This window comes from Grampus griseus (assembly GCF_964374135.1).
Source record: "Grampus griseus genome assembly, chromosome: 8".
Taxonomy (NCBI): Eukaryota; Metazoa; Chordata; class Mammalia; order Artiodactyla; family Delphinidae; genus Grampus; species Grampus griseus.
The window spans coordinates 43,387,049-43,402,177 of record NC_139002.1 but is presented as its reverse complement, the minus strand read 5'-3'; the positions used below and the strand labels follow the sequence as shown (position 1 = coordinate 43,402,177).

At 35.3% G+C, this 15,129-nt stretch overlaps 1 protein-coding gene across 2 annotated transcripts in view; it reads left to right on the top strand.

The window, feature by feature from the left end:
* Positions 1 to 15,129, top strand: part of NAALAD2 (N-acetylated alpha-linked acidic dipeptidase 2) — a 48,742-nt gene that overhangs the window by 15,459 nt on the left and 18,154 nt on the right. The window contains exons 6-13 of one of the 2 annotated variants that reach the window (XM_082659311.1): positions 469 to 655; positions 4,828 to 4,921; positions 6,061 to 6,159; positions 11,100 to 11,185; positions 11,462 to 11,581; positions 11,687 to 11,769; positions 14,000 to 14,063; positions 15,026 to 15,093. In XM_082659311.1, coding sequence (XP_082515437.1) covers positions 469 to 655; positions 4,828 to 4,921; positions 6,061 to 6,159; positions 11,100 to 11,185; positions 11,462 to 11,581; positions 11,687 to 11,769; positions 14,000 to 14,063; positions 15,026 to 15,093 — 801 coding nt within the window. The remainder of the gene's footprint in view (positions 1 to 468; positions 656 to 4,827; positions 4,922 to 6,060; positions 6,160 to 11,099; positions 11,186 to 11,461; positions 11,582 to 11,686; positions 11,770 to 13,999; positions 14,064 to 15,025; positions 15,094 to 15,129) is intronic. The other variant, XM_082659310.1, reaches the window with a different exon arrangement.

Below are 15,129 nucleotides of genomic sequence, written 5' to 3'. Positions count from 1 at the left end.
TTTAGTTCCACAAATATTTACATCATGCTTACTCTATGATGTACTAAATGTTGGAGGGTAGATAGTTAAAAATGAGTAAGACAGGGTCCCATTCTCAAAAACCGCCTCAATGTAGTAGGGGAGAAAGATGTTTAAAACGTATTTTATAATGCTTTAATCCATCTTGTAATATAATTATATACAAAATATAGAAGACGTACCAAGAAGGGAGACATTAATTTTGCAGTTTTAGTGATAATAGGAATGCTTCACAGAAAAGGCAATAACTTGTTTGGAGTTATGTTGAATAATGAGAGTTGTTAAGTCTACCAAGACAGAAATTGTATTCAAGGCAAAGAGAACTGAATGTGTAACAGTGTGATGATAAAAGTGTGTAAATTTCCTTATGTCATTAAATTGATTTGTTCTTAGATTTGTAAATCAGTCATTTTCCATTTCTACATTATGGATTGCACATTGCTCCTGTAGGTTAAAAATGCCATGTTAGCAAGAGCCAAAGGAATCATCTTGTACTCAGATCCAGCTGACTACTCTGCCCCTGGGGTACAGCCATACCCAAAAGGATGGAACCTTCCTGGAACTGCAGCCCAGAGAGGGAATGTGTTAAACTTGAATGGTGCTGGTGACCCGCTCACTCCAGGCTATCCAGCTAAAGGTAATAGATAAGCCTGTTATGGTCCACTCATTTTTGCAAAAATATTACTTGCCCTTATAGAAGGCATAAAAGCAAGCAAGCATCTATAGAATAACATTAAAACTGTGTGCAATTATATCTTGGATTGCTATTGCTAGGAATTCAAAAGCATTTCCCTTTTATTTCAGTTTTAAATTTTCATGAAGTGAGGACATGGAGAGGGGAAGGGGTCAGTTCAATTCTCTCTCTACCTTTAGTAGAGGTTCAGAAACACAGATTCTTATGTCCAAAGTAATATTACTCTTACCAAACCAGAACTTAGGGTTTCTGAATTGTCTAACGATTTTATTCTTCTGTAGATCATGTATTTCTATTTTTAAAAATACCAATGGGTTTTTTGTGTTATTTAATATGTGAAATGTGAAACGTTTTGACATCTGCATAACCATATCCACAATCAAGATAATGAACATATCCATTACCCAAAAAAGTTTCCTCTCATCTTTTTGTACAGCCTTCCTCTCAACCCTACCCCCTCCCTGCCAATCCCTAGGAAATCATTGATTTTCTTTCTGTCAGTATAGTTATTTTGAGATTCATTTATGTTGATGTCTGTGTCAGTATTTCATTTCTTTTTTTTTTTTTGATGAATGGTATTCCATTGAATGGATACTCTACAGTTTGTTTATTCATTTACTTTTTGTTGGAAATTTGGATTGCTTTAAGTTTTGGAGATATTACACATAAAGCTATGAACAGTTGTATGCAAGTCTTCATATGTACATATGTTTTTATTTCTCTTGAGTAAATACATAGAAATGGCACGGCTGGATAATATGATAGATGATTTTCAAATTGTTTTCCAAATTGGTTGTACCATTTTATATTGCAGCAGCAGTGTATGAGTGTTCCAGCTGCTACACCGTCGTCAACACTTAGTATGGTCAATCTTGTTAACTTTACGTTCTAATAGATATGTACATCCTCCAAGTTACAATTCTTTTTCAAAGTTTTGGTAGCTATTCTAGGTCCTTCCCATGTGAATTTTAGAACCAACTTATCAATTTCTACCAAAACGTCTCCTGGGAGGTTGATTTGAGATTGAATTAAACCTATAGATCAGTTTGAGCAGAATTGACATTTTAAAAATATTGAATCTTCTGATCCATGAATATGGCACAACTCTCCATTTACTTAGGTATTCTTTACTTTCTCTCAGCATGTTTGTAGTTTCACTGTACAGACCATGCATGTCTATTTTCCCATTTACCCATAAAAATTTCCAAGTTTTATGCTGTTTTAAATTACATTTTAAATTTCAATTTCCAGTTGGTCATTGCTAGTAAATAGAAATGTTATTTTATTTTTAATTTAATAAATAAATAAATAAATTTATTTATTTATGGCTGTGTTGGGTCTTCGTTTCTGTGCGAGGGCTTTCTCTAGTTGTGGCAAGCGGGGGCCACTCTTCATGGCGGTGCGTGGGCCTCTCACTACCACGGCCTCTCTTGTTGCGGAGCACAGGCTCCAGACGCGCAGGCTCAGTAGTTGTGGCTCACGGGGCTAGTTGCTCCGTGGCATGTGGGATCCTCCCAGACCAGGGCTCGAACCCGTGTCCCCTGCATTGGCAGGCAGATTCTCAACCACTGTGCCACCAGGGAAGCCCTATTTTATTTTTAGCAGAAATATATTGATCTTGTATTATGAAAACTTGTTAAACTAATTCATCCTACTAGGTTTTTGTGGATTCTATCAGAGTTTTTGCATAGATGATCATGTCATCAGCAAATAAAGACAGTTTTATTTCTTTGTTTCTAATCTGGGTGCCTTTTATTTTCTTTTCTTATCGTAGCGTCTGGTACCTCTAGAACATTGCTGAAAAAAGTTGTTAGAGCAGATATCCTTGCCATGTTCCTGCCCCAAAGACTGTCCTAGTCTTTCTCTGTTAAGTATAATAGTAGCTGTATATTTTTTATAGATTCTTTTTATCAGATTGAGGAAGTTCACTTCTAAAGTGCTACGAGTTTTATCTTAGCACATTTATCTCATTTCACTAGCAGTATGTATTGGATTTTGTCAAATGCTTTTTAAAATTTTTTAATTTTTGGCTGCGTTGGGTCTTCGGTGCTATGCGTGGACTTTCTCTAGTTGTGGCGAGCTGGGGTTACTCTTCCTCGTGGTGTGCGGGCTTCTCATTGCAGTGGCTTCTCTTGTTGCGGAGCATGGGCTGTAGGCATGCAGGCTTCAGTAGTTGTGGCTCGCAGGCTCTAGAGCACAAGATCAGTAGTTGTGGCACACGGACTTAGTTGCTCCGCGGCATGTGGGATCTTCCCGGGCCAGGGCTTGAACCCACGTCCCCTGCATTGGCAGGTGGGTTCTCAACCACTGTGCCACCAGGGAAGCCCCTTGTGAAATGCTTTTACTGCATCTATTGAAGTGATCTTAAGTTGTTCATATTTATGTTTTTTCAATTATACAGATTGATTTTTTTTTTTTTTTTGGCCATGCTGCACAGCTTGCAGGATGTTCCGCAACCAGGTATTGAACCTGGGCCATGGCAGTGAAAGCCCAGAATCCTAATCACTAAGCTACCAGGGGACTCCCCAGATTGATTTTTAAATGTTAAACCACAACATCCTGGGACAGACTCTACTTGGTCACAATGTATTATTCTTTTCATAGTGTTGGTATATTATTGGATTTTTGCTAAAATTTTATTAAGAATCTGTCTTTAGTAATAAGGGATATTGTTTATCCCTTATTGCTATCAATTTATTTTCTTGTAATATCTCTGTCTCATTTTGGTAACAGTAATGTTGGCTTCATGGAATGAGTTAAGAACTATTTCATCTTCTTCATTTTTCTGCAAGTGTTTATATAGAATGGGTTTGATTTTTGTCTGTGAATGTTTGTAGAATGTTTGAATGTTTGTAGAATCCTACAGTGAATCCATATGGGCCTGGTGTTTTTTACAAATTCAATTTCTTTAATAGATATATGGCTGTTTAGGTTATCTATTTATTCTTGAGTGAGATTTGGTAGTTTGTGTTGTTTAAGAATTTTGTCCATTTCATCCAAGTTGTCAAATTTATGGGTTTAGAGTTGTTCATAATACATTCTCTCTCTTTCTCTTTTTCTCTCTTTTTCTGCAGGTACTGGAGTGCTATTCTTGTCTTTATTCCTGATATTAGCAATTTATATCTTTTTTCTTCTTTTCCTGATTTGTCTTGCTAGAAATTTATCAATTTTATTAATCCTCTCAGAGAACCAGCTTTGGATTTCATTGATAATCTCCATCATTTTTCTGTTTCCTATTTCTTAGATTTCTGCTCTGATGTTTAGTATATCCTTTCTCCTGCTTATTTTTGCTTTATTTGCTCTTCTTTTTTACTTTCTTAAGTGGAATCTGATGTCACTTGTTTGAAACCTCCTTTTTTTCTTCTTCTTTTTAAAAAATATTTATTTATTTATTTATTTGGCTGCTCTGGGTCTTAGTTGTGGCATGCAGGATCTTCGTTGTGGCATATGGGATCTAGTTCCCTGACAGGGATCAAACCTGGGCCCACTGCATTGGGAGCTCGGAGTCTTAACTACTGAACTACCAGGGAAGTCCTGAAACCTCCCTTTTTTCTAAGATAGTGGTAATAATGCTCTAGAGAACTCTATTTTGGCTGAAAGCCAAAGTCCCAATTAGGTTTTAAGCCTGACAATACTTTTCATCTTCCTTTAAGGAGAATATTGTTACTGTTTGAGTAAGAACCTTATCACTTATTCACAATATCTCATAAATTCCCTTTAATTTTTTTTTTTTTACAATTCTTTCTAGTTTCAGAATCTGGGATGCATTTTCCAGGTATCTGGTTAACTGAAGCTTCTTTAAGAAGGATTTGAGATATCCTTGAGGAAATAAAATATTCTTGTAAAATTCAAGAGAATTACGTGAAATGTCAAAGCAAGTAGGGAGTCTGTAATCCCTATAACTGATTTTATATTAAAGTGTAAATGATTTAATTTCTTACTTTCAAATTAAATAGACCATATTAGATAAAACAATAATTGACTTCTGGGGAACTTTAAATTTTGAATATCATTTCAAACATATAGCTAATTTGCAATAGTAATAAAAGAAATTCCTTTATACCCCTTGCTCAGATTCTTCAATCGTTTTTCTCTTATGCAATTGATTTTTGCAGAGTACACTTTCAGACTTGATGTTGAAGAAGGAGTGGGAATCCCTCAAATCCCTGTACATCCCATTGGATATAATGATGCAGAAATATTATTACGGTATAATTTTCTAGTTGGATTTGAGAATAAGATATTTTACACTAGTATGCCCATTTTCTCTTCTAAAACGAATATGTTTTGTATCAGAATGGCTCCTGAAATTGGAAAAACAGACCACATCTTCTTTTTTTTCCATAAGAGAAGAGCAGTCAGTTTAATGACTAAGAAATAATAAGAATACATTACTTTGTTTGCAACAAATGAAAGTCTCAAAAGCAAAACTATGTCCAAAGATAAAAATACTGATTTGAGATTTTTCAAGCAGTTAGATTGTCTTAGATCTTCATTCGATGTTTGTATGTGACCTGCATTTTAAAAATGTGGTAATGTCTACCACTTACCAGATGTGTGAACTTATACCAGTTACTCAGTCTTTCTCTGACTCAGTTTCCTTCTCTGTAAAATGAAGACAGAAATAGTTTCTCCCTGACAGAGTTATTATGAGAAGTAGATGAGATCATGTATATAAAGTATCTATAATATGATATTCAATTAATGTTTGTTATTATTGTGTTGTATAACTGTGTTGCTTTTCAAATCACCTAACTTCTATTTTTGTTTAATGTATGTACCAATACAATTTGGTAATTGCTTTGTGAGTGGCTACTATATAATCAGCAGCTTTTCTAGAAATTTCTTCTCTTTAACACAGTCATGAATTTCACATGTTCAGGATTTCTTGGACCTAATGCTTCCCTATGTAAATAAAGTCAAAAGTAGAAAGGCTGATGCTTCCCATTTCCCCTCACTATCTTGGTTGGTTTTTTTCTCCTTAGCTCTTTTTGTTTTCTTGCCCATGCTGTGGGGCTTGCAGGATCTTAGTTCCCCGACCTGGGACTGAACCCAGGCCCAGGCAGTGAAAGTGCCGAGTCCTAACCACTGGACCGCCAGGGAATTCCTCTCCTTGGCTCTTATCAGTAATATATTAAACATTTTCCTCATTTATCTCAGTTATGGCTCTCTCACTAGAATGTAAGCTCCACAAGGCAAGGAAATTTTACAGTACCTGGCACTTAGTAAATCCTCAGTATATACTTGTTAAATGAATGAGTGAAATATCTCATCACCACACTTTATGATGTCTTCTAAGAAATGGTGATGCTCAGCATTTATCTGTCATTTTTGTGTTCTCCTGACAGCTATTTGGGAGGAACTGCTCCACCAGATGAGAGCTGGAAGGGAAGTCTTAAGGTGAATTATAATATCGGGCCTGGCTTCATAGGACATGATTCTTTCAGGTAATTTTATGTTACTTTAGTATCCTAGAAAAGGTTTATATGTTTAATGGAAAAATGTCAAGATAAATATTCTGCCAGGTATATTTTGCTTATCTTCTTTTTGTCATTTTTTCATAATGAATAATTATTTTATATTGCTTAAGAATTACTTATGGAATGATGTATTAAATTCTTCTTCCAACAGTGATATCACAGCATTTGTTTTGTAAATCTCAAAAATTACATTTGAGTTATAAGTTTAACATTTTAACTTCCCTCTTCACCTAACCTTTTTAAGTTTTTCAGATAACTGTCAAAATGCTATGCATGTGAAGCACTAGGTTAACTTGAGGGAAGGAGTAAAAGAGAAGAGAGAAAGGAGCCAACCTTTGTTGATCACTTCCTGTGTGGGTGGGTTAGATGAGTTAAAATGGGTAAGCAAGTAACTACTGTAAGGCTCAATACACTTAGCATTTTGGGTATTATTGTTATTAACCCATGAGAGCACTTCGAGGAGTGATCACAGAATATGTGTTCATTGAGCTTAATTCTACAGAAAAAATAAGTTTTCCACTGTATCAAGATAGGCAGGAAATGCCAGAGGCAGAGAACAGCTTACACAGAGTTGCAGAACATCATGACATGATCAGAACTTTACGTACTTTGATTTGCTTGAAATGTAGAGAGGAAGGGAAACTTAACACTGATAAATCAGAGAAAACATAGCTGTTTTTATTAAGCTAAAATGATTAAATCAGTCTTGTTTGCTAACAATTTACTTTAACAATGTGAAATTGTATTCTTAGAATGTTTTTTAATTTCTGAACTTTTAAAGTATTAGAAGTTCAATTTTATTTTATGGGGATTTTAGAAATATTTTTATATAAGTGCTTATTTATCTCTATCTCTCAATTAGAATGGAGTTCTTTCAATATAAAAGACTTTATTGTCTAATTATTAATACTGTCTAGAGGCACACAATGAAAGATATAGGCCTTTCTGATTTATAAACAGAAACATACAGACAGAGAAATCAATAAACATATAGCTTCAGTCACAGTTCAAGAGTAAACTCAGAAAGAGAACATTTACTTGGTCAAGATATCAAAAAACTGTTCACCTTCACCATGGGCACAAAATCCTATTTGATTTTAACTCAAAATGGGCAGATACACAAATTTTTTTAAAAAATTGCTAAAAACAGGACTATGTATGTAATTTCTCACCCAAAAGAGATGTTGATAATCTGTGGATCCATTTACAGAGATTGCCAAATGACAAGGCATGAAACCTTAAATTCTTAAACATTGCTACCACAAATAGGGAATAATTTACCTACTGTAAGCAAACTAGAAACATAAACAAAACACAGAATCAGTAGAAAAAAATTAAGTTAGAGATACAGAGTTTCAGCAAAGTTAAAATTCTACTGCTGCTTGGGATTTACATCTGAGAGCCAAAAGAAGACATGTCTGGTTTTAAGCTGCCCATTCTTGGTTCTTCAAGCAGAGTCCATGTACGTCTCAGTGGGACTTCAAAAACGATAAAGGATTTTTTTTTTAAGTAAAACCATAATTCTCATACAAATATAAACTGAACATGTGTAAAAATTTTATTTAATGCATTAATTAATAAGGGGACCAGAAAGGAGTTAAAACTGGTTCGAAGGAGAATTCAAAGATGGTACAAAAAACGAGCTCCTTAGGAATGCTGAAATGAGTGCGCTTAATAGCTGAAAAACTGATTTCTTCCACATTGGGGGAAGTAAGTCAATTGAACGTTCACTAGAGAAATTGTGCATTTCAGTGGGCATGAATTATTTGTATTACTACAAGTTAAGTTCTGTCACTACAGAGTTGTAAAATAGTCTAGTCAAAGATAATGATAGGCAGAGGTAACTCTGATGGTTGAGCTAAGGTTGTTCTCAGTTTTTCCATACAGGAGTGTATTCATTCAATTCACAATTATTTACTGAGCATTTACTATACCCCTGGTACCATTCTGGGTACTGGGGATTCAGCAGTGTACAAAACAGGCAAAAATCCCTGCCCTGTGGAGCCTACATTCTGAAGTTTAGTTTATTTGGAACATGATGAGTTTGAGGTGATAACAGGACAAACAAATACAGTTGACCCTCAAACAACACAGGGGTTAGGGGCACCAGCCCCCCGCCTGTCAAAAATCTGCGTATTACTTTACAGTTAGCCCTCCATATCTGAGGTTTCACATCTGTGTATTCAAACAGCTGCAGATCATGTAGTATTGTAGTGCATATTTAGTGAAAAAAATCCACGTGTAAGGGCACTTATGCAGTTCAAACCCATGCTGCTCAAGGGTCAACTGTAGATAATTCTTTTTTTTTCCTTTGTGCATAATCTCTATTTCAAATATTTGTTAAAATACCATTAGATTAGATCAAGAACAAAGACAAGAGCAAAGACCATACTCTTCAGAAACTTAGGAACTATGTACAGAACTTTAAGGAATAGAGGACAACACTTTAGCTGAAACCTGCCTGCTGACCAGAGAAGGGTGTTCTGAATAGACTCAGCAAAGAAAAGGAAATCAGGCTGTTACCAAGTCTAAGCTCTATCGCTCGCTGTACGACCAGCCAATAATTGAGAGATGAGCTGCTGGGGCAAGGAATAACTACTTTATTCGGAAAGCCAACAGACCGAGAAGATGGCGTGCCCCAAAGAACCATTTTGCCTGAGTTAGAATTCAGGCTCCTTTCATACTAAAAGGGGAGGGAGTAAAGTCAAACATTTCCTGGTTCCTGTCAGCCTGCAGAGGGGATGTGTTAATTTCTTCCTCCCTGCAGTCATTCACTGGTGGGCCTGGTCAGGTTGTTTCCTGTGAGCTTAAAAAAAGATATTTTAACTTAATGTTCATTACCTGGGAAGCAGGGTTCCCAGAGATGGGCCATTATGTATAATTTAAGTTTATAGGCTACATCCCTTAATGAATAACTTGTAATAGAGTACAAGAAGTTCTTCTCTGTTACAAGGCAGGGAAGGAAATTTGCCCATCTGAATCAAACTTCAGTTGCCATCAGGGCAAGTCGTGTAATGGTCACAGATGGGAGGCACTGTGTTTGGAAGGTTCAGATACAGCACAGGGGTTCTATGTGTTTTTATGGCTACACCCCTGGCTGAGATGCCTTTAGGTCATTGTCACTCAAATTCCTGTCCAGCCAAACTCCCACAGCAAAGAGTCCCAAACTGAGGATCAAATTCCTCTGGAAGTCATTCCTATTGGTGGTGAAGCAGTAGATGCCCCAAAGTCAACCTCCCAAGTTGTCCGGAATTTCAGAATTTCGGGAACTTTATTTGCTGAGCCCACATCGTTCACACCAACCCCACTGGAAGCCATAGCAGCACCTCTCTAGATAATTCTTTTAGGTACTTCTGGAGTCAATGATACTAAAAACCAGAAAGATATAAGGATTAAAGATGTAGATGAGCTTCTTTGAGAATCTGAGCAGATAGCCAGTTTATTTTCATGTTTAGATTAAAATAGATTTTTTTCCTCATTCTTCATTGTTACAGTATTCTTTACTTAATTTTCTTCATTTAATGACATACATCAATGAAACTGGCTTTCTTACTAATAGATCTTAGGCTCATATACTTAGAAACATGCTAAAGAGTATTTTTGCTATTAATTTTTATCATTCTAGTAAAAATAAATCTTTTACTTAATGTCTTAAAATGCAAAACAACACCCATTGATTAGTTTTCCCCCAAAGGCACTTTTAGTTGAATACTGCACATGAATTACATATGCATTCAGAAGCACAGTGTACTTTTAGGGGGAGAAAAACCAGAATTTGCACTTAACAATATACAGGATTTGACTTGTTTGTTCTTCCATTCAAAAATGAAGTACCGGGCTTCCCTGGTGGCGCAGTGGTTGAGAGTCCGCCTGCTGATTCAGGGGACAAGCGTTCGTGCCCCGGTTCGGGAAGATCCCACATGCCTCGGAATGGCTGGGCCCGTGAGCCATGGCCGCTGAGCCTGCGCGCCGGGAGCCTGTGCTCCGCAACGGGAGAGGCCACAACAGTGAGAGGCCCGCGTACTGAAAAAAAGAAGTACTAAGTAGGTTCCCTGCCCACCTTCTGTAAGCCCACCATAGATTAAAAACTTTTGTTCCTTTGTGAAAAAGAGGCTCAACATTTTCCCATATCATTTTTGGTTTATAAAACGTGAATGGCATTTTTTTCTGACTTTCTGAGCTTGATTGTTCTTTCCCGTGAATTCTAATTTGGTTAATTATAATTGATGAATGAATATTTAAAAGGCAGGCCCAAATCAGAATCAACAGTGATGACCTGGAAAGGTTTCATCGTATAGTTGTCTTGTACATTTTAGCAGGTGCTTCTCAAATTACCATTTAACAATAGAATTTATCATGTTTCTCATAGGCAGCATTCAGTCAGCCCTTTAACAATGTACTGATAGACTATTTCAATAATCTTGGAAAATGTTACCGAATAGCAGGAATTAATATAAATATAAAAACACATTAAAAATAATCTCCTTTGACCTTTAATAGATAATGGGCTGTCTCCCTTATTTTTTGTAATTGTATAGGGTGTATTTAAAAATTTTAGAATGAATACCCAAGACATGTTTAATAATAGAATATTTTGAACTTTAAATAAATATCAACAGTAGAGCTATGAGGGAGGAAAAATATAAAATATTGATATTTGGTTTTTAAAATTTGGCTTTAAGGAGCATGCTTAAGTACACAGGAGTGATCTGTCATGATGTCTGCAACTTCCTTGCAAGTGATTCAACAATATTACAATTATTGAATTTATGTGGTGGGTATTTGGGAATTTATTGTCCTATTATACAGTTTTCTGTACTTCTGAGTTTTCTCATAATAAAACAATGGAAGAAAGCTCTTAGACATAATGTTCTATGTGAGGTAATTTGTTCCCTTTGAAATTCTAGGAAGGTTAGAATGCGTGTTCATAACATCAATAAAATCACAAGGATTTACAATGTAATCGGAACTATCAGAGGATCTGTGGAACCTGGTGAGTTGGTGGATTATTTTAGACATTTTGTTCTTACAAAGATTACAAGAGTAAGAGAAGATAAATTTTAGTCAACAATTGATTTTTTTTCTGGCTGATGTGAAACAACTAAATTTGGAATAAAAAAGTATAATTCTAAAAGAAGACTCTACCTTATGGTGTTGATTATTTTCTATGGGAAAACTCAAGCGAGAGGAAGTTTAATTTAAAAACATAAATTACTACTCTTTATAATGTATTCAAAGTTGTAGTTCTTTTGAACACATTTTTTCCCAGACAGGTATGTTATTCTGGGAGGTCATCGGGACTCCTGGGTATTTGGAGGTATTGACCCAACCAGTGGGGCTTCTGTTTTGCAAGAAGTTGTTCAGAGTTTTGGCAAACTGATGAGTAGAGGTAAGTAATGTTTCTTTGGTAGGTGATGACAAAAAGTGACTTCGCTGAATTTTCCTTTGTTTTTAGGCAGGTGTACCTAACTATGTATGTTAACAATGATTACAGGCTGGAGACCAAGAAGAACTATCATTTTTGCCAGCTGGGATGCAGAAGAATTTGGACTTCTGGGTTCCACAGAATGGGCTGAGGTAAATAAGACAGAGAAGTTCTTATTTTCTTGGTCAACAGGGAACAAATATATGTATCTCTGGATAATCGCAGATAGGTTCCATTACCTAATATGGTTTTAATTTGGATAAATACCCAAGAGAATTTAGGAATTAGAGTTTGCTTTTACTATCATATCAGATTGGCAAAACAGAATATCCTCTTAATTACTGGGCTACAAACAAATTTATTTATTATTGTCAAAATATTTTAGTTTCTATTTGTATTTGTTTTGTAAAAAATCTGTTAAGTTCCAAAAGTAGTTAAAACTAGCAGGCTGTTTCTGACAAATGAATTAACTTATGTAAAAACTGATACAGATACTTGGAGTTAATTTTCAAGCTTCTGAAGTTTCCTTGGAGTTCTTCCATCTAAGAGAACATAAGATGTTCTGTTAAGGTGACTATACTTTGATTGTAATTTCACATTTACAGATTCCATGTATAACTGTAACCATAGGTATATTTTACCATTCACAAGAGTTCCTGATTGTTGAGTATAATATGATAATTTTGTAAACTGAGTTACAATTTCAAGGGTTTATTTTTCCTTCAGTTATGATTAATTTTTATTTGTCACTGGGTCTTAATGCTTAGCCTTTAAGTGTCTCTCCTAGGCCCCCTCTTTTATCTTCTTCCCTTAGCCTCTCTGTTGAGTATCTCTAAGTTCCTAAATGTGCAAGGTAAGCTTGTGCATTTTTATAAAGGCAAGTGCGCCATAAAGTACTTTCCCTCCACCATCCTCTATTTATCTTTTATAAGTCCAGATATTATAGAATTGTTTTAAAGTATGTCTTATAATTCTTGCCATTGTGTCTAGTTTTTAAATGCTTTCCTTCTGACTCCTTTCCTCTTACTTTACTTTAAAATAATAATATGAAATAAATAAATATGGGAGTAAAATCACACACATACAGTCACTTGTATCACTTTTGCTTTATTCCATTTATATTCCGAGGTTTTACTATTATGTTGGTATTATGAATATGTATTTTGGAATAGACTGTTAATTTAGATGAATCAAATTTCATTAAGGTCATTTACTTTTAGAAATATGTAATTTCTTATGAATACATGTATATATAAATACATGTCTCTGTTCCTATAATTTCAGCAGCTTAAAATAAATCCAAGATATAATATGCCTTGCATTAATTTAAATACATGAGGGTTAAAAGACAGTTTCAATACTGTTTCCAGTTTTCTACCAGATTCTTGATCACATTCACATTCGGATTCTTAACCACTGAGCCACCAGGGAAGTCCCACCTTCCTTAAATATAGTTAAGGAATCTTCTTTATTTCTACTCTAAATCTGTTATAATGGGAACACTTACTCTATCTACAGCACAGTCAGCTGTGATCTGGCCTGTGTGGGCAACTGTAGAGGCAAGAATCCTCATTTGTGTGATAATCACTCACAGCTTTAAATGATTTTATTGTAACATGTTCTTATAAGGTACAAAGCTAGAGAGAGAGAGAAGTGGTCTCTCAGCATATTCTCATCTGAGGGTGATGACATTAGTTTTTCTCTGATTTATTTTTCTTGGATGTGTGTGTGTGTGTGTGTGTGTGTGTGTGTGTGTGTGTGAATCAGAGAAAGAGAGAGAGAGAGAGAGAGAGAACATCTTTTTTTATTGTCCATCCTTCTTTCTCTCTTGTTTTTTTCTCAATTCTCCTGCTTTTTTGTTCTTTTTCTTCATATCTTTTAAAAAAATATTTAGATAAATGGAAATTTCCAACTACTCATTTTTAAAATGATAAATTTCCATGGGTGTCCAATTTCAGTGGATCTCACACTTTAATGTAGGTAAGGATTGCCAGGGATACCTTTTAAAAATTATAGATTTCCAGGCCTTACTTTGAGCAATTCTTATTCAGTAGATGTGGGGTGGGGCTGAGATTCCTTGAGGTTTACCCTTCATATTCTGCTGCAGGGGATCAAGGAACGACATTTTCAAAATGCTGTTGCCTCAGGGCTCACTGCTATTGCTATAAACAGTAGCTACAGCATCATAATATTTTCCTTACTTGTTTTAACTGAGTTAATGTTGTCAACCAATCAGATAATTTCTCAAAAATTATTGTCAAAGGCATAGGCATTTGATTTATAAAGGTATTTGCAGACCACTCTTATACTAAATTTTTTTTTTTTACATTCTCACAATTCTAAATGCTGTGAGTTAAGTAACAACTTTTGCTTCAACTATAGGAGAATGTAAAATCACTTCAGGAGAGAAGCGTTGCTTATATCAACTCAGATTCATCTATAGAAGGTAAATTTTATTTTGGGTTGTTATTAAATAGTATACCATCATTTAAGTCTGTAAATTCAGCTTGTAAACTTTCTAAGATTATCCTCTCCTATGAGACACCTCTATAATACCTCCATTTTCCATTTTTACCAGAGAGAAAATCATTATGATTCCAATGAATCAATATGATTCATAACTAAGCTATTGATCCTAATTTCTTTAGTATATTTACCATTTGCCTATCTTGGATTACTAGTTAAAATTCTAGTACTTAATTACATTCTTCATGTGCAGATAGTAAAAGGATTGGTCTATAGAATATTTCATACAGAAATACTTCCTGTATGTACTGGAGCAAATTTGAAGTGAGTACAAACTACAGACTTCCTTTTGACCCTGACATGTGACATTTGTATCTATAGGCTTTCACTGTATTATTACTTCTAGATAAATGTCAAAGCACACTTACTAGCTACTGACATGCTGTAGTCTAATGACTTGATATATACTATTGAATTGAATGAATGAGGGAATTCCCTGGCGGTCCAGTGGTTAGGACTCAGCGCTTTCACTGACGTGGGCCTGGGTTGTATCCCTGGTCGGGGAACTAGGATTCTGCAAACCGAGCGGCACAGCCAGGGAAAGAAGAAAAAAAGGCAGAATTGAATGAATGAAGAAAGAATACTGTGGCCTTATCACTTCCTTTGCTAAAGTCTCCCTAAGTGATACTGCCTTACTGAAGGATGAGAGCTGCTGCCTTAGCAGCAAAATCCAACTATGCCCTCCAATGTCCTAAGTGTTTACCGCAGCCTCTCTCACCCCTGAAGAATTATTTCCACACTATTTTTAATTCTCTGGGAATGATGCCTTCAATTTGAAGTAATTATATCTTGTTTATAATTAGAAAATAAAGTTAGAATTAAATAGATTGGAGTTTCATTTGGAAGTATTAATATACTCTGTGTGTCTTATTTATTTTTCAGGCAATTATACTCTCAGAGTTGACTGTACACCCCTTCTTTACCAATTGGTGTATAAACTGACAAAAGAGGTATATAAGTAGTTCTATCTTAATGTTTTCTGATGA